Source organism: Stenella coeruleoalba (assembly GCF_951394435.1).
Source record: "Stenella coeruleoalba genome assembly, chromosome: 19".
NCBI lineage: Eukaryota > Metazoa > Chordata > Mammalia > Artiodactyla > Delphinidae > Stenella > Stenella coeruleoalba.
Window position 1 is genome coordinate 34,723,245 of NC_137165.1, and position 26,275 is coordinate 34,749,519.

General features: G+C 40.7%; 1 protein-coding gene across 1 annotated transcript in view; it reads left to right on the forward strand.

Annotated features, from left to right (window-relative positions):
- Positions 1–26,275, forward strand: part of AATF (apoptosis antagonizing transcription factor) — a 99,469-nt gene that overhangs the window by 49,531 nt on the left and 23,663 nt on the right. The window contains exons 9-11 of the mRNA XM_079905586.1: positions 14,782–14,849; positions 17,079–17,159; positions 25,280–25,351. Coding sequence (XP_079761712.1) covers positions 14,782–14,849; positions 17,079–17,159; positions 25,280–25,351 — 221 coding nt within the window. The remainder of the gene's footprint in view (positions 1–14,781; positions 14,850–17,078; positions 17,160–25,279; positions 25,352–26,275) is intronic.

Below are 26,275 nucleotides of genomic sequence, written 5' to 3' on the forward strand. Positions count from 1 at the left end.
AAGTTAAGGAGAAGAAAAGCCTTCAGATTTCTTTCTTCCATTAATTGATTCAGCAAATATGTGAGTACCTACTGTACATTTATTGAGTAACTGTTGTTCTAGGCTGTGCTGCCTAATGCAGTAGCCGCTAGCCACGTGTCGCTACTTAAATTGTAGTTAATTAATTAAAGTTGAAAATGCAGTTTGTCAGTCATGCTAGCCACATTTCAAGTGCTGCAGCCACATGTGCTAGTGGCCACTTCAGTGGACAGTGCAAACACTGAGCATTCCCAGCATCACAGGAAGGTCTCTTGGAGCTCTTTTAGGGGCTGGAACAAAGCCAAGTCCTGCCCTCATGAGCATTCATTCTAGCTTAGAGACAGGATGATAGTGTGACCCTGCAGTGGAAAATGATGAAAGAAGGGGGTCTAGGGTAGGGATGGGATGGTTACTGTTTTCACATAGGGTGGTCCGGGGATAAGGTGATATTTGAGCAGAGCCGGGAGGGCAGCGAGCAACAGAACCATGTAGGTATTGGGGGGAAGAGCGTTGGGGACAAAGGGAATGGGAAGTGCCAAGTCTCTGAGACATTGCGGAGGCTAGCATGTTCCAGGAAAATCGGGGAGGCCAGTGCCACTGGGGTGAGCAGGTAAGAAAGAGTGGGATAGGAGAGTAAGCCAGAGAGGTAATGGGAGGCCAGGTTCTGAAGGACCTTGTAGGCCACTGTAAGGCGTTGGCTTTCACTGTGATTGAGATGGGAAGCCACTAGAGGGTTTTGGACAGAGGAGTGACAAGATTGGACTAATATTTTTAAAGAATCACTCTGAGGACTGTGTTGAGAATAAACTCTAAGGAGGCAGGGTGGCAAACAGGAAATAGGAGACCCTCATGATAGTCTGGGTAGGGGATGGTGGTAGCTGGAATTAGGATGCTTTGGAGGGACTGCTGAGAAGTGGTTGGACTCTGAATTTATGCTGAAAGTTGAACTGACAGGATTGGTTGATGGATTGTGTGTGGAGTGTGGAAAGAGGTGTCCAGGACTTTAAGGGTTTTGGTCTGAGCAATTGGATAGGTGAAGTTGCTGTTTACTGAGATGGGGAAAAACAGTGAGAGAAGCTAGTTTGGAGGAGAAATCTGGAACTCAGCTTTGGTTATACTAGGTTTTTTCCCCCCATGGACTGTGTTGTCTTTAATTATTTTTTTTTTTTTGGTTTTTTTTGTTTGTTTGTTTTTGTTTTTTGCCGTACGCGGGCCTCTCACTGCGGTGGCCTCTCCCGTTGCGGAGCACAGGCTCTGGACGCGCAGGCTCAGCGGCCATGGCTCACGGGCCCAGCCGCTCCGCGGCATGTGGGATCTTCCCGGACCGGGGCACGAACCCATGTACCCTGCATTGGCAGGCAGACTCTCAACCACTGCGCCACCAGGGAAGCCCCGTGCATAAATATATTAATGTGTTTGACTTCGGGTTGCTGCCCCAGGCTTCACTGGGACATTTATGGTATATACACTGTATCACGTTCCCCCAAATCGAAAAAGTTCTGGATTCCAAGACACATCAATCCTCAAGGGATTGTGAATCTGTATGACAAAGGGACAGCGTGCAGGGGAGTCGAGGATGTTGACCAGGAGTGACTATCCTGATGGACTGTGGAATCACGTGCACCTGAGTAAGGAGAGAAGGGAGCATGTGAGGAGAGGAGGAGGCATGCTGAAAAGGTGGCAGGATCAATGGGTTATCGATCCTGGTGGGGCTGAAGAATTATTGGAGTCTGAATCACGGAAAGAGAGGTTGAGGTTTGTTTCAGCTGGGCTTTTAATCCTTAAAGGACATAATTACAGAATACAAGTTAGTACTGCCCTTCTGGTTTCTTACTTGTGAATCCTTTTTAGTAAGATCTTCTCTAGTTCTGAATGACTCCCTCTTTATTCTTTCGGTACAAACGATATATTGTTTGTATTCTTTCATTAAAAGAATCATTGCCGGTGGGAAGCCCCAAGCCCGTACCTCTGGGACTGAACGGCGGCGGGTGGGCTGCGGTCAGCCTCTGCAGGCCTGAGCAGGCCTCCTGAGAGTCTAGGGCGTAAGAGTTTTGGGGGTTCCCAAAGTGGGTTGCGGACCCCCTGCCTGAGGCTTTGGTTTGAGCCCTGGATCCGGCCTTGTGTTTCCCCGGAAGGATGGCGTCTCAGTCTTTCCTGAAGTTGGGTGCCATGCAGAATGCCATGAGTTAGAAGTTGGAGGACTGAGGGCTTAGAGATGCTTGAGGGACGTCCTTAACCTACGTGAAATGTTGGAGGTTGAGGTGAAAAATATGGCTTTGATATCTTCATGGAAAACTGCATTATTTCAGTCCTGAATCTGGTTCGGTTCCCTTATTGACTCATTACTATATTAAAAATGTTTATTTAGCAGTGATTGTAAAAAAAAAAAAAAAAAAAAGAATCATTGCCAAAGAATGCCCAGAAATAGTCAGTGATTGAGCTGGTGTCCCAAAGGATATATAAGCCCTCTCCTCACCTTTTTTATAGATAGAATAAATATATATATACACACACACCAGGACATCTGCCTGGTGACCAAGGGACAGAATACTGGAAATGGGGGCTGTTGGAAGTTCTAAACAATAGCACTCCTGGCACATTGTTACTTTTGGTATAGATTAGGAAGAGTGGCTTAATGCAGTCACTTAGTCCTTGTACAATTCTTTCTACGTGTAGGAAAAAGAAAGGAAAAGCAAATTGGCAAAAAGAAGTTCTTTAGCAGTCGAATTGCCTAATTCTTACTCTGTCTTCACACATTAGAGCCTAATACTGATAGTGATTTACTTACACTTCTAGTTAATAATTAGACATTGGGAGACACTATATATCACACCTAATGGAACGTATGGGGTCTGATGAGAAAGTTTTCTGTTTCGACTAATAAATTTTAACCCAAATGGCCAAGCCAAGTGAAATATCATGGGCTTTGAAATATTTTTGAACTGTGCTGAGAAAACAGTGTGACTTTATTCAGTGAATGGATTTATCATCCCTTCCAAATCACAGGCCTTAGCGCCAGCTCTGGAGTGGAGGCACGAGGCAGCACTGAATCAGAAAGTGGAAAAACTAATCAAATCCTTAGAGACCAAGGACAGTGAGGCGGAGTTAGGCTGACTTTTTCAGTGGTAGCCTCTAGCTGTACATTTTCTGATTTTAGTAAGCAAAGGTGGGTTATCTATAACTTCAGTAGTAAGGTGCACTTCGGTTTTATTCATACACCCTGATTTCCCTCCATTCTTCCCTGTGTTATTATTCTGGTAAATATTGTACTTGCCACTGCAGAAGTTGGGTGCTTTTCATCTTTGATCACAATATCTAGAACTCAACTCTTTCCTTTTAGAAATATCATTGAATAGTCACTGTGTACAAGGCTGTGCGCGGAGTTCTGTGGGAGGAGAGAATTTGAGTGAGAGCGTACCCTGCTTACAAGACGCTTACAGCCAAGCACGGGAGACGACATGAACATAGACAACCAGAGTGCTTGGCCAGGGAGTGATAAAGAATTCAGGAGAGGGAGAGATTAATAACAGTCTGGGAGAATTAGAGAAGGCTGCCGGGAGGAGATGGCGTTTGATCCAGGCCCTTGCAAAAGGATAGAGAGGGTGATCTGGAGGGTGAGGTTGAGGGGCAGGCTGAGGAGGAGGGGATTGTGGGAGCAGGGGTGGGGGTGTGGTCACAGGTCATGGAAAGGGAAGAGCAGTTAGTTGTCCTAATAGAATAAATGATAAGGGAGAGCATTGCTTTTGCCCCAATTTAGCATGGCCTAGTTTGGGAAAGCTCTGCAAGTAATAGCCTACTTTGCAAGTATTGACTCACTATTTTTTGTGAATCTTCTGTGCTTTTTACATTTTCTTCCTTCCACTCTGCTTTTCCTTCATTTCATATCTTATTTGTTATCCACTGTTGACAACCAGTAGAAAGAAACATTGAATTACTGTACTTGTTCATTGTTGTTGTTAGCAGCTGTCGTGATTCAGCTCTGGAAGGTGTTGAATTTTTTTGTCCCAAATTGCATTTTGTGATTATCTGATGAGTATCGTTATCTGATGTTGACAGTATTTCTCTTTATTGAAATACTTACATTTTGCTAAGTGCTTTACTTTTATCATCTTTTAAAATCACAGATCAACTTTGTTGAGGTACAGTTATTATGAGGAAACTGAGTGTCACTCAGAGAGGTCATATAACTTGTCCCAAACTACGCAGCTAGTAACGGGCATAGCTGGAATTCGGAACCCAGATGTGTCAGACTCCAAAGCCCTGGCGTTTTACGGACTCATTGGCAAATGTTTACAGTTACATTGAACCATGGGGCGCACTCACTCACGGAATTGAAAGCTCATATCCGGAAGCATGGATCTTAGAAAATGGGAGATGGAAACCTGCAACTGAGATTTGACAAACCTATTTCATAGATAAAAGATATTTAAATAGAAAACACTATACTGAAATTAATTCAGATCTTTATTATAAAGATGTCAAGACACCTTTCTTGTAGTAAAAAACCAACTTGAAGTTACTACAGGAAGGGGTCACGGTGTGGGGGAGTGGTTAGAGGAAGCACAAAAGATCTGTTTCCTCTCTTCTCTTCCCGAGAAGAACCGAGTTTTTCCTTTGGGAAATGAGACCCAAGAGGGAGGCTAGATCTACATCATTTTAACAGTAAAATAATGAGAGGTGTTTAAGATCTTTCCATTCATTTGGATTAAATAGTTTTTTGTTTTTGTTAATTCAGGTACTCTTGGGATGGTTAAAAAAAGGGTAATTCCTACCCACTTAAACCACCCAGTTCTCTAGGCCCTGTGTGAGTTGTGAGAGAAGGAGAATATTGTTTCAGGAGGAGGAGGTGCTGGTAATCGGTAGTGATAAAAACAAGGCGGTTCCTCAGTTGCTTGGGTAGGTAGTGGTGCTCTGGATTAGAGGCAGGGTATTTCTTTTGTTTAAAAACAAAAGGAGTGTGTGTGTGTGTGTGTGTGTGTGTGTGTGGTAAATAAACAAAAATTTGGTATTTTCTGCCAGAAGCAATTTTTCCCCCTCTGTGTGTATGTATATTTATTGAGCTCCTTCTATGGCCAGTGGACAGGATAGAGTGGTGAGCAGTCAGATACATTCTCTGCTCTGTGAGGTAGACAGTCGGCCAGTGGAGGAAATAGACAATAGGCACGTAATCCGCTAGTAAAATGTAAATTAAGTACAGCAAGAACATCATGTGAATATGTATAGAGGGGTGCAGTTAAGATAGGCTTTCCTGAGGAAAAGGTGGTTGAGCTGAGAATTAGCGAATGAGGAGAGAAGGTGGGATGTAAGCCGGTTAATGGCTAGGGAAGCATGTTCCAAGCAGTTGCAGGTCCAAAAAAGGGCTGCATGGTGGGAGCAAGCCTGGGAGCGTTTCAGGTACAAAAGGAGTGCTGGTGGGACTGGAGCACCGAGGTGGAAGGTTAGGCTGGAGAGGTAGGTAAAGGGGCCTTTAGGCTGCAATAAGAATTGTATACTCTGGCGTACGTGCATTTTGAAAACATTACTCTGACTGTACAGAGCAGAACAAAATGAAGGAGGGGCAGGTGCAGATGCCAGGAGCCCGCTACACTAACTCAGGTGAGAGCGTGTCTGTTTCATTCTTCATTGCTTCCCCAGTGTGCTAAATGTTTATGGAGTGAATGAAGATGATAACAGCCTATACTAGGGTACAGGCAATGGAGACAGAGAAAAATAGACAGGTTCATGAATTGGTGGATCACATATATAAGTCTTGGAGATAGATTAGATATTGAGTGTAAGGGAAAAGGAATTCCAGGGATAACTCTTAGGTCATTGAAGCCTTGAAAATAGAATGAAATTCTTGGCGGGGAGCATATGGAGTGAGAAGAAAAGAAAGCTTGGGACTTCCCTGGTGGCGCAGTGGTTAGGAATCCACCTGCCAATGCAGGGGACACAGGTTCAAGCCCTGGTCCGGGAGGATCCCACATGCTGCGGAGCAACGGAGCCTGTGAGCCACAACTACTGAGCCTGCGTGCGACAGCTACTGAAGCCTAGCCTGTGCTCCACAACAAGAGAGGCCACCGCAATGAGAAGCCCGCGTACCACAATGAAGAGTAGGCCCTGGTCACTGCAACCAGAGAAAGCCTGCGCAGAGCAACGAAGACCCAGCACGGCCAAAAATAAATAAGTAAATTAATTAATTAAAAAAAGAAAGAAAGCTTGGAACTGAGTCTTGAGGGATGTTAGCATTTAATGTTTGGGTAGAGGAGCTGGCTGAATATGGCGTAAAACGAAGGAGGTGCTTCAAAGATGCCAAGAAAAGGGTGTTTCAGGAAGGTGAGAATGTCCAGCGTCACTTGCTGCTTCAAGAAGTCTAGAAGGTTGAGTCGTGACAGATGTTCATTAGACACGGGCATCTTGAGACCTGGGCCTGAGGTGTTTCAGTAGAATAATGGAGCCAGAACTGTTGGGTGGTGCAGAGTTGGTTGAGGAGTGATTGGGCAATGTGCAAAGGGGACAGAGAAAAAATAGTTACCTACGGACAGTGGGTCACCTTGTGGCGATTTTATACTATAGGTGTGGACAATATAGTATATGTGGATTTATCTTTTGTATGCTTCAAATATAGTATGAAAATTGCAAATGACTCCTTTTGGGTATAATTTGAAAGACTGGAGATCTGAGAACTAAAAAAAAAACGGGTAGTAAAGCAGGAGTTAGAGCAGAAATATTTCTTCACTAAGAATTCTTGTGGGAGCTAGAGAGGAAGCTGAGGGGAGAGTAAACCCAAGCCTTATGAAGCCACTTTTTATATCTATCATTAAGGGAGGGGCTGAAACACATGTAAGAGGGGTTGACTGCCCTTCTTTCATGTGCTCTCTATGTATTGGGGAGGGAGTTTGAAAAATCCTGACTCGGCGAGGCTAAGTAAGTTACATACAGGGTTGCCCCAACCTTTTTTCCATCTCAAGCATCTGTGGCTATGAACCATGGAAACCTGAGAGGTAGGAGTCAGTAACTGTGTTACAAATTCAGAAAGCCAGGGAATATGAGGCTATAAAACCAAATGCTTTAAAAATTACTTGGATTTTTGATAAGGGTGCCAAAACAATTCAATGGGGAAAAGAATAGTCTTTGAAGGGACTTCCCTGGTGGCGCAGTAGTTAAGAATCCGCCTGCCAATGCAGGGGACATGGGTTCCATCCCTGATCTGGGCAGATCCCACGTGCTGCGGAGCAGCTAAGCCCGTGCGCCACAGCTCCTGAGCCTGTACTCTAGAGCCCGTGCTCCGCAACAAGAGAAGCCACTGCAATAAGAAGCCCACGCACCACAACGAAGAGTAGCCCCCACTTGCCGCAACTAGAGAAAGCCCATGCACAGCGATGAAGACCCAACGCAGACAAAAAGAAAGCACAAAAAACAATGTATTCAAATAAAAGTAAATCTATAAAAAAAAATAAAGCTGTTTAAAAAAAAAAAAGAATAGTCTTTGAACAAGTGGTGCATTTTGGATATCCACATGCAATAGAATGAAGTCAGACCCCAACCTCATACCACACGTAAAAGTTAACTCAAACTGTATCCTAGATCTAAATACAAGAACTAAAATTATAAAGCTCTTAGAAGAAAACATGGGAGTAAATCTTCATGACCTTGGGTTAGGCAGTGGCTTCTTAGATACAATACCAAATACACCAATGACAAAAGAAAAAATTGGACCACATCAAAGTTAAAAACTTCGATGACAGTCCACAGAATGGGCGTTAATAAGGGACTGGTATCCAGAGTATATAAAGAACTCTTAAAACTCAATCATAAAAAGACAACCTAATTAAAGAATGGGCAAAGCATCTGAATAGACATTTCTCCAAAGAAGATATGCAAATGGCCAGTAAGCACAGAACGATGATTAACTTCATTTGCCATCAGGGAAATGCAAATCAAAACCACAATGAGATAATACTTTACACCCACTAGGGTGGCTATAATGAAAAAGGCAGGTAATAGCAAGTGCTGGCAAGGATGTGGAGAAGTTGGACCCCTCGTATGCTGGTAGTGGGAAGGTAAAGTGATGCAGCATTTTTGGAAGACTGTCTGGCAGTTCCTCAAAATGTTAAATGTAGAGTTAACTGCATGAGCTAGCAATTCTCCTCTTAAGTATAAACCCAAGAGAGATGGAAGCATATGTCCGCGCAAAGAGTAGTACGTGAATGTTCATAGCAGCATTATTCATAATAGCCATAAAGTGGAAGTAACCCAAGTGTCCCTCGATGGTGAATGGCTAAACATAATGTGGTATATACATACAAAGGAATATTTTTTTATGCACATCATACAAAAATACTCTGATCAATTTTATTACAAACATGAAATTTTAAAGAATTTTTATTGGAGTATAGTTGATTTACAATGTTGTATTAGTTTCAGGTGTACAGCAAAGTGATTCAGTCATACATATACATCTATCCACTCTTTTTTTAGATTCTTTTCCCATATAGGCCATTACAGAGTATTGAGTAGAGTTCCCTGTGCTATACAGTTGGTCCTTATTAGTTATCTGCTTTATATATAGTAGTGCGTATGTGTCATTCCCAGTCTCCCAGTTTATCCGCCACCCCCCGCTTATCGTGACCGTAAGCTTGTTTTCTGCATCTGTGGCTCCATGCAGCGATGGACGATGCCACAGCATCCACGAAGGAATGTTACTCAGCCATAAAAAGGAAGGAAGTACCAACATATGCTACAATGTGAATAAAGCTTGAAAATCTGTTAAGTGAAATAAGCCAGTCATAAAAGGCCATATATTATATGATCCTCTTTATATGAGATGTCCAGAATGGGCATGTCTATAAAGACAGAAGGATTCGTGGTTGCTTAGGGCTACTGGGGGTATGTGGCTGGTGGATACTGGGGATGACAGCTAGTATGGGGTTTCTTTTAGGTGGGATGAAAGTGTTCTAAAATTAAATATGATTGCACAGTTCTGAATTTACTAGAAAGTGCTGAATTATATACACTCTGAATGGGTGAATTGTATGGTAAGTGAATTATAGCTCAATAAAGTTATAAACAGTTGTTTGGCATTATCTGCAGCAAATCAAAATAAATGTTATTTGTATTATTTCTAGTATGTTTTCATGTTTTATTTTACGGAACAGAAAAATATTCGTAAGAGATTTTTTTTTTAAATAAATTTATTTGTTTATTTTTTGGCTGTGTTGAGTCTTTGTTGCTGCACGTGGGCTTTCTCTAGCTGTGGCGAGCAGGGGCTACTCTTCATTGCGGTGCACGGGCTTCTCATTGCGGCGGCTTTTCTTGTTGCGGAGCACGGGCTCTAGGCGTGCAGGCTTCAGTAGTTGTGGCACACGGGCTCAGTCGTTGTGGCTCGCGGGCTGTAGAGCACAGGCTCAGTAGTTGTGGCGCATGGGCTTAGTTGCTCCGCGGCATGTGGGATCTTCCCGGACCAGGGCTTGAACCCGTGTCCCCTGCACTGGCAGGCTGACTCTTAACCACTGCGCCACCAGGGAAGTCCTACTTGCATGGTTTTTTTTTTTTTTTTTTTGCATGGTTTTAAATAATGTGTTTATATGACTGTTGATTTATTGATGTCCATCATTTTTGAAATCCTCTCTTGATTTCCCATTGTGGTAGTGAGGCCCTGCTCCCTCCTCACTCCCAATACTTCAGTTCTCCATTCTTCTCTTGTACTTATTGTCGCAGTTTTGTGAAAACAATTGTTTCCAATATATGATGAAATAAATGTTCACAAGTGATGTACTGTGATTACATTTCCTTACAAATTTGTTTTTTCCTAGAGTGAATAATACCCGCTTTTAAAAGATGTACTTAACCTATCATTTTCCCCCTTTCTCCTGGAGCGCTTGCTCCTGGAGCTCCCTGGACTCTTCCTTTCTGGAACAGGCTCTCTGGGGCTGTGCCATCTGTAGTCCTGGGACTTGCCTCACTTCTTTCCTGAGGTAGACCTGTTTTCTAACATCTCCTGTCTTCGTCCTTCTTGCCGTGTGCTCTCATTTTACTGAGGCACATCTTCCTGTGAAAGAGCGTGTGGAAAGTAAATTGTTGAGTCCTTGCCTATGTGAAATGCTTTATGTAACTCTCATACTTGGTTAATATTTTGGCTGTGTATGGAACTTGAGGTTGAAAGTTATTTTCCTCAGAATTTTGAAGGCCTTGCTCTGCTGTCCTCTGGCATCTGTTATTGCTATTGAGATGTCTAATCCCATTTAGATTTACAGTCCTTAATATTTAGGGTGACTGTATAATTCACTGTCAAAACTAGAACCCTTGAGGTGCTAGCCTGAAAGAATAGCAGGACAGCAGGCATTAACCAGGACTCTCTGGGGTAGCTGGGGCCATGTGGTCACCCTCTTTACATGTGACCTATTTTTCCTCTAACCATTTAGGATCTTCTCTTTGCTTCTGGAGTTCCACATTTCATGATGATGTATCTTACAAAAGGTCCTTTTTCATTGCACTAGGTTGCACTAGGTTGTGGTGGGTTCATTCTTGTCCTTCGATTTGGGGAAGTTTTTAAAATTATTTCATTAATAATTTTCTCCCAGCCTTTGTTAGGCAGGTGTTTGACATTCTGGATTATCCTCTAAGTTTCTTTCTTTTCTCACAAATAATCAAGGGGATATCATCTTTGGGCCTTCTTGTTTTATATCTAAGAGATTTTTGTACATTTATCTTCCAGTTATTCTATTGAAATTTTTAAACATTTCTGTTCTGCGTTTAATTTCTTGTTTTACTCTTTTCTCATAGCATCCCGTTCTTGTGGAAATGTGTCTTCTCTCACTTCTCTGAGGTCATCCATCGTGAGTTCTTTTCTCTTTCTTTTCTTTTTCTTTCTTCTTTTTTTTTGTGTGCGTTTGTTTCGTTTGTTCTCTGCGTTGCTTTCTTGAGTCCCTTTTTTTTCTGTTTGTTTTGGTCTGTGTCTGAGGCTTTCCTCAGATGTTGGTGATCCTTAACTGTCCCTTCGTGTTTCAGAGTAAGGCATTCAAAAGTATCTCTGGAACCTGGGCAGAGCTTTTTGGCTCCTTTATATATAATTTTGCTGTGAACTAATGTCTTGGTTGTTAGAACTTGGAAATCTTATTTTCCGGGGAGACAGGGGGCGACCATGCAGTTTCTCCAGAAAAGGCTCCTCTCCTCTCCTGCCTTGGAAATTTTACACATGGTGCTAGTGTTCTGTGTAGAGGGTGGGGGAAGGAGACAGAAGGTCCTAGAGTTGAGCATCGAGCCTTTCCCTTATGCCCCATCTCAGCCTTCCGTGCCTCACATCTCTCAGTTTGGAACTTTTGTGGCTCAGTTTTTGCAGAGAATAAAGCTTCTTTTCTCCCTGTGGGGTAGTCACTTGGTTGTGTGGGATAATGGAGAAGGCCCATGGTTCTGCCCCCTTCCCCTTCTCCACCTTTCAGGGTAACTGCCCGCCAAGAGCTCATCTCACAGGGATTCTGTGGGCCTCACTAGCTCCACCCTCACCTTTATTCCCTCTGGACATTTGGGTGATAACTTCCTTTTACTCCTTCATCTCCTGACTGTCTTTGAAAATTTTGTGAAAAGCTACTCTCCTTAGCCCTCCCTTTTCTCTTCTTTCTTGCGGGTTAATACATTTATTTTTTTCCCTCTACTGTCTTTTAGAGGAGTTGAGAAGGGAGAAGAGATAGACTAATGTGTTCAAACTGCCATTTTTAACTGATTCTGGCGTGCATTTTTCCAGGCAGAGTATTATAAATGTTGATTCGATTCTGAATAGTACTGTCGGTGCCATTCCTCGCATATGTTGTTATGGGTTAAATAGGTTTTTGTGGGCTGGCCTGGAAACCCAACTACATCTATGATTTTCCCCTAGAACTAGAGAAACAATCAAGCCTTTCTGAATTGACTCTCTGGAGGAATTATAACAGACTGGAACAAAAATATTTCATATATCTCTCCATTTTCCAAATCACATAGAAAATTAGGACTATTGTATCATTATTGTTGAAATAAAAAGCTCCAGAAACTAACAGAAACTGGAATTTTAATGGAAATGTTTGGTCATAAAGTTAAGCTTTGAAAATTGAACTGAGAAGCAAAGCTAAGTTCTTCAGCAGTATCCCTAAAACTTCATTATTCGGCAACTTTTTTGAAAGCATTTTTCCTAATTAAATTTAAGCCCAGTGATAGAGCTGTGGGGAATAGCAATAGCCACGAGGAGCATTTGTTTACTTATTTTCTTGCTACTTTCTTATTCTTGCCTTGCACACAACAGGGTCTTCTGAAACATTGGACTGAATAAACTAGACTCGGCCAGATAGACCAATAAAACTCTCTTCCTAACCATGAATGACTAAGAATAGCTGTGAGACACTTGGGTAGTGAAAATGCAACCCAGAATATGTAAAGTACACAGGGTGCTTGAGAGTAAATGCTGCACCAGCTTGGTGTTGGAACTGCAGAGACCACTGCGAGTGTAACAGACCCACTGCGGTCATGCGGCTCCCGTTTCCAGCCTCCCACGTTGTGCTGGGGCAGCCTTCCCTGAGCGCTCCTTCCCAGTGGCCGTGATGGCCCCAGTCTCAAGGGATCAGAGATCATTAGGAAAACCAGGAATCGTGGCTGTTATCTCTTATGTGGCTGGAACAAGGTAAGGGCAATGAGATGTAGTGATCCCATTATTTTCCTTCTTTTTTATTTTGTTTTCTCTTCTTCTTTTTTATTAAAAGAAAAAAAGATTCTTTTTGTTAACCTCTTCCCCCCCGCCCCCACCTCCCCTAACCTTGCTTTTGACAGGATGCTGACTAGGAACCAGAGCCCATTTTGGCTTAGCCTTAAGGGCAGCTGTTTACAGAGTAGCGGTGTTACATAGGGTTCCTGTGTCGTATGTCTGTGTAACACTGGATTTGGATCTTGTATTTAGCTGCCAGAAGTGACTGTGATGAAGTAGGGGAGATAAACTGATAGATTGGCTGCCAGAAAGATGTTGGGAGTCAATCAGATAAACAGGGCAGAGAAATAGCTTGCTGTTTTCTAGTGATAATAAACCAGAGGCCTCTGGTCCCCGCATTTTTAAATGTAATTGCCATTGTAGTAATAATGTCTAAAATAAGCAAATGAGAAAACATCACAGGAGGTTTTTTATTTGCGATTGAGATATCCTTTTCCCTTTTGCAATAAAGGTTCGTCCTATATGGAAATGAGTATTTTTACAAATTTGTTGTGCTTCCTCCAGTGCCTACTTACATAAACAAATGACAATTAGAGAGTGAACTACTTTCGTAGGAATTTATCCCTCCTTCGTTATCCTCCCACAGACTTTGGCTGTTTAACTTGATGAACTATCTGTATTGCTCCCATGCCTTACCTACAAAATGATTACTTATTTTTGTGAAGAAACAAGTTTTAAAGTCAAACCTGTGTTATTGACAGGTGATAAGCAGGAAGGAGTTTATTTTAGTGTCTTCCCTTGGATTTCTCTCAGAAGATTATTTATTTATTTATTTATTTATTTTTGGCTGCGTTGGGTCTTCGTTGCTGTGCGCAGGCTTCCTCTAGTTGCGGTGGGGGGGGCTACTCTTCATTGCGGTGCGCGGGCTTCTCATTGCGGTGGCTTCTCTTGCGGGGCGTGGGCTCTAGACGCGTGGGCTTCAGTAGTTGTGGCACGAGGGCTCAGTAGCTGTGGCTCGCAGGATCTAGAGTGCAGGCTCAGTAGTTGTGGAGTACAGGCTTAGCTGCTCTGAGGCATGTGGGATCTTCCCAGACCAGGACTTGAACCCGTGTCCCTTGCATTGGCAGATGGATTCTTAACCACTGTGCCACCAGGGAAGTCCCTCTCAGAAGATTTTTGGAATTTTAATCTCTGTTGCTGTTTCCCTGTATATAGCACTTGTGTAGGAGAGATGATATCTAGTTTTATTATTGTAATTTAAAATTCTCCTTCTTTAGTGTTTAACTTTTAAATCCATTGCTTCTTCTCACGTGGGACTTTAAGATCCAATGCAAATTCTTCAGTCTGTGTGTAAGATACAGATTTAGGCTTTGATTGCATGCGGTGGGATACCCAGTATTAAGAGGAGAGTAGGAGAGTGATTTAGAGTTCCCATGGAGTTAATTGTGGGGCTGAGAGACTGGCTGTCTGTGTTGTGTTTCCAGTATGCACATACGACTTTCTTTAGGTTCCTTATTAAAGTTGTTGTGGCTGTGAATGTGTTGGTGTCATATATGGTTAAGTTATTTATTAGTAAGCATGCTAGGGTACCAGCTGTGGAAAGCAAGAGAGTGAAGTCCACACTTTTAGTTATATCTAATAAAGGCTTTTTGCCTAAGGAAGACCTTCCTGACTGCCGGAGGTTATAGGTCAGAAGTTAACCATGTACCATTATCCTGTTGGTGAGAAGCTGATGCGTGTTCCTCTTTGCCACCCAGCCCTTCCCACCTGACCTTTTATAGATTCTCCACTGATATCGATGAGGTGGACAAAACTAATCATAAAAACAATGAAGGGAATGTTGCATACTCATTGATCCATTTGAAATGAACTGCAGTACAATAAGTCTTTCAAATGGACTTTGTTCTCAGCTATTGCTTATAGCTCTTTTTAAAGATATATAAATATGAAAGGGTTAATGGGAATTCAGTCATGCTCTTGCCACTGAGTTGTCCCTTATTGATTGTAGTTTAGAGCTGTCACTATGCCGTTCAGAATTCCTCCTGTGCCCTTTTAAAGTCAGTTGGTGCTGGGAGATGATAAATAAATCACTTGCTTTCCTTTTTCCCCAGCTCCTTCGAGAACTCATAGAACGGAAGACCAGCTCCTTGGATCCCAATGATCAGGTGGCCATGGGAAGGTAATTTAGATATGGCTTTCTATTCATGCAAGTAGCCTGTATAATAGTTTCTCCCTCTGAATCTCCTTAATTCAGCCTCCAAGGCAACGATTGGTCCTATAATTATAAAAGTTGAGAGTTCCCTGGTGGCCTAGTGGTTAGGATTCCGGGCTTTCACTGCTGTGGACCGGGTTCAGTCCCTAGTCAGGGAACTGAGATCCTACAAGTCATGCCGCACAGCCAAATTAAAAAAAAAAAGTTAAGCAAGATAACAAGAACTAGACAGGCAGAGTGATGGAAATTGTTTACCCTACCTACATTGCCTTAAGTGCAGTTTGAATAAGAGATTATAAAATGCCTGTAGGTGTTTATTTTAGGGTTTGTTTCACAAAGTCCCTCTTAATCTCTTTGCTCTCTGGATTGGGCTGTGATTTTATCTGTATCAATCTCTGACCAGTGGGTAAAAAGCATCCACCCAGATGCATGCTCTCCGCTGTCAGGACGTGGCACTGTGCACAACAGGTTCCTTGCTCTGGGAGAGTGTGCCCTAATTTAGACCTCCACCCCTTCAGTGAAAGCTGTGGCACAATTAGAAATGGAACGTGGCGGCATTACCCAGATGTCAGGGTAGAATGGAAAGTAGTGAAGGAAGGCCCTTGTGTATGCTTCATCCTGTGGCTGGAAAATAAAAAGGACGTTGAGAGTGCTACCTAATGAATAGTGTACATTTAAATAGCCATGAGCCATAATTTGCAAAAGCATGAAAGGAAACAAAAGCTGCAAGTATCAGAATGGGATTCTGGGGCAGAGCAGCATTTTGAGATCACAATGAAAAATTTGTGTTGATGAAATAATTTTATGTGAGTAAAACATGAATTTTAGGGTAGGATGTTGATATTTTGTATATCTCTGGAATGCTATAGAGAGCTGTTCACCATAAATTTAATGTGATAGAGCAAATTGCATTTAAGTGATGATTATATTGTACATTTATCTGACTTTACAATAAAATAGATTATGGTAATTAAGATTATATTAAGATTACAGTAATTGGATTTCCCTGGATTTTTTTTTTTTGATGTTAAATTTTCATTGTGTAAATCAGGTAAGATGAGTAACTGCTGCTGTTTTTCCTTTTTTCCCCCCACATTTGTTCATATGAGCAATATATGAAGATTTTCTTAGCCCAGTATCTTTTATTTGAAAAATTAATTTCTTTTAATCTAAAACGACTGCAGACTACCAAATGTAAAATAGATAGCTAGTGGGAAGCGGCTGCATAGCACAGGGAGATCAACTCGGTGCTTTGTGATCACCCAGAGGGGTGGGATAGGGAGGGTGGGAGGGAGAATCAAGAGGGGGGATATGGGGATATATGTATACATATAGCTGATTCACTTTGTTATACAGCAGAAACTAACACAACATTGTAAAGCAATTATACTCCAATAAAGATGTTAAAAAAATAAAAGTAAAATAAAATGACTGCAGAATATATGAATCTTGTTTGGATCCTGATTCAAGCAAACTAACTGTAAAGTTGAGACGACCTCGGAAATTTAGAGTGAATATTTGATAGTAAAGAATTATTGTCAACTTTTTTTAGGTGTGACAGTGGTATTGAGATTATATTGGGGCTCTTGGTATTGAGATTATATTGCGGGAAAAAAAGCCCTTACCTTTGAACAACACATTCTGAAATATTATAGCTGAAATGCAAATTAAATAAATAAAATGACTGTAAAACTAGTATCGATAGTGGATAATTCTTAACACTTAGCAAAAAGTGGAAAGCACAGGAAAAAGCAGTTGGGCATTAACAATGGGAAAATTAGATTTAAAGAATTCACGTGCTCAAACCAAACAGCAGCTGCAATATTAGTCATAGAACAGGCCGCACAGCTAAAACATTAAAAGCAAACCCAAGCAGCTATACTCAGTTTGATGGGTTTTCCTGCAGACTGGTAGATTTAGTGCTTGTCACAGTAACTCCAAATACTAAGGAGCATTGTTAACCAAATTTGCTGTAGAATTTCCCAGCTGCCATTTGTTTTTGTTTTTGTTTCTTTAAGCCATTGCACAAATCCTCGTCTGTTGATTAGTCTCTGTGGCCCCAGACTGTCTTGAGGAAGTTGATGTAGGTTGATGATTTCTTTCTGCAGTGTTGTTAGTGAGAAAAATTCCGATTTGTCGATACATGTAACTATTTCCATTAGTGATGATGCATAACATCGCTTGTGAATTTCCTAGGCAGTGGCTTGCAATCCAGAAGTTAAGAAGCAAAATCCACAAGAAAGTAGATAGGAAAGCCAGCAAAGGAAGGAAACTTCGGTGAGTTACTTTTTAGAAAAAATGTTAATCTTGTGTGTTGTTATCCTTATCTCTTCTCTTGCATGTTGGCTATTACATCATTTTTCTATTTCTTTTGATGATTCTGTTTTTCAGGAGCAGAAAAATAACTAAAGCAATATTTGAGGCTTTTTTTGAGACTCCGGTTTTTTTTTTACTCTGTAATGGAAAGATAGTTACTTCTTGTTCTACTGTTGTGAATGGATGGGTTAAATGATATTTGCATTTCCCTGAAAGAGAAATAATAAGGAAATAAGACAAGATCGTTGAAATTGCCTTAGTTTTAAAAAATGATTTCTTTAGAACAATATAAAAATTGTATTTTGGAGTCTTGTTTAGACATAGAATTATATTGGTCCATTTTCATGATGCCATACATGTACGCAATATGCTAAAAAGGTAAAAATGAAGGATTCCAGAGAATGTTAACACTGCTTAAATGAGATGAGGAATATAATTTGTATGAGAACAGAGAGACATTTCTGAGTGTAGGAAAGCCCTCAACCCTGTGAGCCCTTGAAGGAGTCTTAAAAGTATGGAGACAAAAGATGGGGCAAGAGTAGAATTGACATTGCTATGCTTTCAGACTTAGATTCCTTGTAACTATTTTTATATATTACATAATATCACTCTCACAGGGCCTCAGTGTCAAAGAAACTACTTGTAATTCAGGTGCACACTGAAAAAAAAATGTTAAACTCATTGTGTTAGGACAGTTTTAGGCAGATAGCTAATCCCACATCCTTATTAGAGCCTGCCTGTCATTAAATTCCCTTTAGACAAATGTGGATCTGTCTCATTTTTAAATATCTTCAGAGAAGCAGATTTCACTACTTCAATTAACCTGTTTTAGTATTTAACAAAACTCATCAGGAAATGCTTATTTTTCTTTAACTTTGCAGAAGTGCAAAGTAGCTTTTCATCATCTTGTGCTTGAGTCACTTTCTTAAATCTCAGGTTAAATTGTTATAATTTGTTTATGTTTTTTCATATGTTGAAGTTTCCAAGTCTTCATACTTCTCCAAGTTTGTTTTCAGTGTACTGGTTAAGAGCATGGTCTCAAGAGCCTGACTGCCTGAGTTTGAATCCCAGCTTTGACAGTGTGGGATATGACACTCTAGTAGTTACTCCGAGCAAGACCCTTAAACTCTCTGTGCTAGTTTCTTCATCTGTAGAATGGGGATGATAATAGTACAAGACTTGTAGGGTTGCTGTGAGGTTTAAATGAGTAAGTATATATACAGCTTTTAGAACAGTGCCAGGGACACAGCAAGCACTATATACGTGTCTGTTGCCATCATTCCTATCATTATTATTGCTGTTATTATTCCAAGACTGGATCAGTCTCCTCCTGGAACGTTCATTTACTTAACTCACTCACGTACATGCCTCTTTTGTACCTGTCTCTTCTGTACCCCCCCCACCCGGAAGGATTTAAAGAAGAATGTTATTACTAGTACTTTGTAATTGACCAGGCTGATTAAATACCTACTCTTTAATTTTGAGATTAGACTTTTCTCCAGTACGGTGCTTTTAAAATTATAGCTTTGAGAAAGACAAATACTCTATGTTATCACTTGCATGTGGAATCTAAAAAATGAAACAAACGAATGTACCTAACACAACAGAAACAGGCTCACAGATACAGAGAACAAACCAGTGCTTACCAGTGGGGAGAGGGAAGGAGGGAGGGGCGAGATAAGGGTATGGGATTAAGAGACACAAACTACTGTATATAAAATAAATAAGGAGCAAGCATATATTATACAGCACAGGGAATATAGCCATTATTTTATAATAACTTTAGATGGAGTATAATCTATAAAAATATTGAATCACTGTGTTGTACACCTGAAACTAATAATATTGTAGATCAACTGTACTTCTAATTAATTAATTTAATAGCTTTGTGAGGCTTTAAATGTTCTCTAGAGGGAGGAGCCCGGGATTTCAGATCAGGAGACTGGCTCTGTCTGGCTCTATGATTTTGGTTGCTCTTTATTCTCTGAGCCTCACTTTTCTCATTTAATAAGTGGAGATACTAATCCCTACTTTATAGATTTGGTTTGAGGATTAAAACAAGGTGAATATGTCTGGTACGTAGGAAGCATTCGAAAATATTAGTTTCTTTCGTTTCTTGTGTTTATCTGTTGACGTTGCTGTTGCAAATATACGCTCTTCAAAAGAACTGAGAGTGGCCAAAAATGCCTTTTTTACATTATCATATGTTTATGAGTTTTAAAACTGTTAGGGCAAGTAGCTATAATCGTGTGTCCCTTGAGGGCAAGTATTGCACTGTTTTTTCAAGACAGTTCCAACCGTAACCGTCTACCGTAGTGCCTCGTAGACATGTTTTTGGATGATTATAACAGTAAAATTAACACGCTTGTCAGGTAAGACTTTCTGTAAGATGCAGCATCCACACTTCACAGTGTGAAGTGAGCAGACTAGGAAGAGTGAGCCTAGGGAAAGGCCACAAAGAATAATGTTTGCCAAAATACAGACCTGAGAGTGTACACGTCCGTTTTGGGAACTGCATTTGTTTTGACAGAGACTTAAACTGAGTATGGGGGAATGGCAGGAGATGAGGCTGTATGAATAAGTGAGCGCTAGATTGTGGTCAAGCTCAGAATTCAGACTTTAAAGACTGTAGCAAGTCATTGAAAAATAAGGGAGCCTGAGCACCTGTCACAGATTGGAGGAGACTTAAGGAGACACCACAGTTAGGTGCAATGTGGGGTCCTAGGTTGGATCCTGGTAAAGAAAAAGGACACTAGGGTAAAAATGGGTGAAGTTTGAATAAGGTCTATGGTTTAGTTAATAGTATTGTACCAATGTTAATTTCCTAATTTTGATAATTACACTGTACTTGTGTAAGCTGTTAACATTAGAGGAAGCTAGGTGAGGATATACATGAATTCTCTGCACTATTTTTGCAACTTTTCTATAAGCCTAAAATTACTGCCAAATAAGAAGTAAAAAGAAAAGTAATAAATAAGGTCATGTGCTTTGAATTGTTTTGCAGTTTTATCATCAGTATTCACCTGGCTCTCTTTGTGAACATCAGTGTGCGGGATGTGGTCAGAATCAGAGTGATCTTGTTAGCAATAGCAACAACTAACATTTATAAAACTCTGTTGGGCACTGCAAAGCAATTTACATGCCGAGGTAGAAAAGGCATAGGCTCTGATGCTAAACTGTCTGGGTTTGAAATCTGACACTTCACTTACTGGCCTTTAGACCTTGGGCAAGATACTTTACATCTTTGTGCTTCAGTTTCCTCATCTGTCAACCTAGCATGGTGATAAAAGGCACATCTCATAGGATTGTTATGCAGATTGAATTAGCTAATTCATGTAAAGTAGTTCGGAAGGTAAGTAGCTCGCCCAGGTTACAGAACTAGCAAGCACAAACTTGGATTTGAGCTAATTGGTCTGATTCCAGAGCCCATGCTTCTAACCTGTGGCTATTGAGTTGTTTCTCTGGCCAGGACCTTTGCAGACACCAAAATGGTACCTTGGCTACATTAGAATTCTGCCATGATGGATTTAACAAGGGGCCCAGGCTAGATGAGAATAGCATAAATAACTTCCTTAAATTAGACCCCCAGAAGAGCTGGTGGGATGTGCCAACTGTCATCACTGGTACTAGATTCCACCAGTGAGCAAGCTTTGCTTTGTGTGATATGGTTGGAGAGAGAAGAAATGTCCTAGCAAAGATGAACATCACCTTGTGGAAACCTTAGTTTAAATGGTAGCAGGTCAGTGGCATGATCCTGGTCAGACTGGGTGTGGCAATTTGCTAGTTGGATGCTGGAAAATAACTTATAAAAAAAAGAAATGTTTTGGTTTTGGGAAGTAATTATAATTATTGACTATCAGTCTTTTACTCAGCATTATCTGTAAGTGGATTTGATCATGATTTAAGCAGAATTCATAATGCAAATGAATGAAGCTCTCGGGTCTTTAATAATGAGGTGTCATACTGTGTTTTGTGTTTGTCTATTTTTCTGCAACAAAATTATATTTATCTCTTCTTAGTATGGTTGGTAAAAGGTATTTTAATACTAAAACATGCATCCATCCTCAGTAGCACTGAGATTAGGTAAAATGCATTGTATTAAGTACACATTACTAAATCTGATTACTTCTTAAAGCCTGTCTTTCATCATGCAGCTAATAGTTATTGAATATATTTTACTAAAGTGTAAAGGTATTCCACAGAGCAGTGCCATCCAATAAAAATGTCTTTACCTGCGTAATTTTAAATGTTCTAGTAGCCACAATTGAAAAGGGGAAAAAATGAAACAAGTGAACTTAATAATATATTTCACGTAACCCAATATATAAAAAATATTATTTCAACAATTTATTGTTTTAAAAATTATTAGTGATATATTTTACATTTTTTGCATCTCAAGTTTTCAAAATCTGGAGCACATCTCAGTTTGGCACATTTCAGGTGCTCAGTAGCCACGTGTGGCCAGTGACTCCCGGATTGGACAACACAACTATAAGGTGTAGTTCATAGTCTTTGTCTAGACAGTAAATTAAACCTGTATTTGGACACAGCCAAGAACAGTTTTCATTTTTTCAGATGAACAGTGAAGTTTGGCGAAGCCTAAAGACATTAAAATACATTTATTAATTGTACTTACACTTTATACTTAAATAAAAAGGTTATGTAAATAATTATATTCTTGTACATTAACGTAACCTTTGGGGAGGGCATTTAGCTTACTTTTTCAATTTTAAATATGCATACTTTTCGATTCACCAGCAAAGCAATTCCACATCTCAAAATTTATCCCATAGAAATGTGTGAACAAACATACAATAATTTATATATAAGAATCTTCGGGCTTCCCTAGTGGCGCAGTGGTTGAGAGTCCGCCTGTCGAAGTAGGGGACATGGGTTCGTGCCCCGGTCCGGGAAGATGCCACATGCCGTGGAGCGGCTGGGCCCGTGAGCCATGGCCGCTGAGCCTGCTCATCCGGAACCTGTGCTCCACAACGGGAGAGGCCACAACAGTGAGAGGCCTGCGTACCACAAAAAAAAAAAAAAGAATCTTCACTTTAGCTAAGTCAGAAAGAGAAAGACAAATACCATGTGATATCTCTTATATGTGGAATGTAAAATATGACACAAATGAACTACAAAACAGACACAGACAGAGAACAGACTTGTGGTTGCCAAATGGGGGGCAGTGGGGGAGGGATGGACTGGGAGTTTGGGATTAGCAGTTGCAGACTAGTATATATAGAATGCATAAACAACAAGGTCCTACTGTATAACACAGGGAATTATATTCAATATCCTGCGATAAACCATAATGGAAAAGAATATGAATAGGAATGTGTGTGTGTGTGTAACTGAATCACTTTGCTATGCAGCAGAAATTAACACAATTTTGTAAATCAACTGTGTCAATAAAATAAATTTCTAAAAGTTTTGAAAAGTCTTCACTTTCGCACTGTTTAATATGGTTTTTAAAGGGGATAGGCTGTATAATGCCTATCAGTAGGAGGTTTAATAAATTATATTGGCACGACAGAATATCCTGTAACTATTTAAAAGAATAGAATATGACAAAGTGGAAAAAAGCATAATGCAGAATATTAAGTATCTTACAGTCTCATTTTTATGTGAAAATATATAAAGTTTATATTTGTCTTATATATGGAGAATGCCACAGACAAACTTAACAATGATTAACAGTGATTTAATTAACAGTGATTATTTCTGGGGTATAGGACTACAGGGAACTTGTCAGCTCTCTATACATTTTGGAATTTGAAATTTTATATTATTTTTTATAATTAGGAGATAGGGACATTAAAAAATGTACAGTGAACAGATATTTTGTTGCATCTTATAAAAAGTGAAGAATTGGAAGCAATATGAATGTTCAAGTATATGAAAATATAGTTATGGTACTTCCATTCCTGGAATTTTGTATATAGCTTTGAGATACAATGCTAAGTGAAAAAAAAAGATATGAAATTATGTGTGTGTATGGATTTCTATATAAAATGAACATAATTGGGCTTCCCTGGTGGCGCAGTGGTTGAGAGTCCGCCTGCCGATGCAGGGGACACGGGTTCATGCCCCGGTCTGGGAAGATCCCATATGCCCCGGAGCGGCTGGGCCCATCAGCCATGGCCACTGAGCCTGCGCGTCCAGAGCCTGTGCTCCACAACAGGAGAGGCCACAACAGTGAGAGGCCCGTGTACTGCAAAAAAAAAAAAAAAAAAATTAATTAATTAATTAAATAAATAAAATGAACATAATTAACCAAAATATTAAACTCATAATAATAATAAATATTAATAACAGTTCTTCTCTAGGTGGAAGAACTATGTATGTTATTATTATTATTTTTTTTTGCTGTATGCGGGCCTCTCCCTGCTGTGGCCTCTCCCGTTGTGGAGCACAGGCTCCGGACGCGCAGGCTCAGCGGCCATGGCTCACGGGCCCAGCCGCTCCGCGCATGCGGGATACTCTCAGACCGGGGCACAAACCCGTGTCCCCTGCATCGGCAGGAGGACTCCCAACCACTGCGCCACCAGGGAAGCCCCTATGTATGTATTTTTGTGTGTGCCCAGTTGGTTTGTTTTCTAAATTTTCTGTAATGAATTATGCTTTTTGTATTACTCTTATAATGGGAAAAATCTCATCACTATTATTCTTTTAAATTCATTTGTTAAAAAAATGAGTGAAATTTGGGAGGCTTGGCTATTGGTGGTGTAGTAGAGAATCAAATTCTTTGATGTGTGTAAAAATGTTTTTAAAACTGTAAAACATTACACATGTGAAAATATTTATATCATATTTTTTTGTGGATAGTGTTTTGCCCAAGAACAAGTTTTTCTGGTTAGAATTTTATTGGGCTGGGCTAAAAGTTCATTTGGGTTTTCCGTAACATGGAAAAACCCAAATGAACTTTTTGGCCAACCAATATACTATGCATATTGTCCTTCAGCTTCTCCTTTTATAATGAACAGAAAGGGATACCTTCTTTGAATTCTCTTTGGTGTAATTTCTTCTGTATAAGGTCAAATATTTGTTCAGCCCCCCTTCACCAGAGGATCTCAAAGCACTTTGTACAAAAATACCCTTTTTTTCTATTGGTGGGAGATGGAGGTGACATAACTTAAATTTCTGTAACACCTTGACTGAAGATCTAAGGATCAGACTTCTTATGTACTCAGTTGCATGTGTCATTTGAAGATGGGTGAGGGGCTTCCCCGGTGGCGCAGTGGTTAGGAATCCACCTGCCAATGCAGGGGACACGTGTTCGAGCCCTGCTCCGGGAAGATCCCACATGCCGCGGAGCAACTAAGCCCGTGTGCCACGACTACTGAGCCTGCGTTCTAGAGCCCGTGAGCCACAACTACTGAGCCCATGTGCTGCAACTACTGAAGCCCGCGCGCCTAGAGCCTGTGCTCCGCAACAAGAGAAGCCACTGCAGTGAGAAGCCTGCGCACCGCAGTGAAGAGTAGCCCCCGCTCGCCGCAACTAGAGAAAGCCCGCGTGCAGCAACGAAGACCCAATGCAGCCAAAAAAAAAAAAGAGGGCGAAATGAAAGACCTGGTGGAGCTAGTGAGTGAAGGTGATTCTAGAAGCCTTTTCTGACTCAGGGAGCTAGTGAGTGATGGTGGTGGTGAGGTGTTCCATTTGAATGTTATGCCACTACCTGTGCTACTGCCAGTAGGTAGCTTTAATGACACTGAAAAATGATTAAGATGTGTGTAGAGGAGGGAAGATGAGGTAGTCATCTCCTCATTGTCTGTCTGGAGTGATGTTTAAGGGCTAGTAGATTGCTCAAGGGCACAGGTCTATCTACTCATTTTTTGGGCGTTGGAGCTCTGTTGAGCTACTGTCATTCACAATGTGCTTTTATCACACTTTTCTCCTGTAGTCTTAAGGAAAAAGTGTTTTTATGGTCGTGAGTGGTTCGTGCCTATGAATTGTTCCCTGTTGCACTCTGGAGCCAGGTATACCTGTGATCAGTTCTGGAGTTTGTTACCTGGTAGGGTGTATTTCCTTTTCTAGGTTAATAGTTACTGATGTTGCTGCCTGTTTGTTTCCTACTTTATTAGGTTTCACGTCCTTAGCAGGCTTCTGAGCTTCATGGCACCTATTGACCATACCACAATGAATGATGATGCCAGGTGAGTAATAGATTTAATTATATGTCTCAAATGGCTTCATGACAGCCCGATATTGACCTGTTCTACAGCCTGTCGCCCTCTCCATTTCTTCTTATCAGTGAACCATTTGTCATTGGCATCATAGCAAGGGTCCTCGTCACATCTCTTCACTCCCATCATTACTGTAAGACCAAAACAAAATTCCCGTAAATCTCAGTGCTGCCTCTGGTGGGTTTTTTGTTTGTTTTTGCTGTTTTGTTTTGTTTTTAACTTTAGCCACCTGCCTAGGACATCGGAGCTCTTCTCTAGACAGATGGGTTAGGACAGCACACACACTTGCTTCATGTGTTTGGGGGTTTTATGCATATGTTCTCCTTTTAAAAATGGGTCTAGAGATTGCTCTAGAGATCTGCATTATGTTGTGTTTGTTCAGGCTGCTGTTGAGGTTTTTTTTATTTTGAGTATTTTTACAAAAGAAGTACATGCTCATTTTACAAAGCTGAAACTAGAAATGTGTACAGAAGAAAATGTATACGTGTACTCAATTCGGAGATAACCACTTTTTAAAGAATCATTCCTTTTGTATTTATTAGTTGGCATTCTACTACATCATAATATTTTTATAATATTATTTATCTATCCATATTCCTTCTCCTTGATTTGTTTAGCATTTACTTATTCATTTATATCAGTATGGATTCATGCTCTCCTATTTTATTCAAGTTAGTTATGATCTGTTACTGTCATTATTTATTTTGATTTAAAATTATCTCAGGTTAACAGAAGCCCCTTCAAGCTGGCTTGCATCTTTTTGAGATGTCCCCAATTATTCCTTGAGTGCTTCCTTACTTTCCACCACAGCTAGGTGTTCTAGGCTCATCTTATATTTTCTCTGTTCCAGCCCTGGAGTCAGTCTTTCTCCAGGGAGTTCTCACTCTTTTTAGT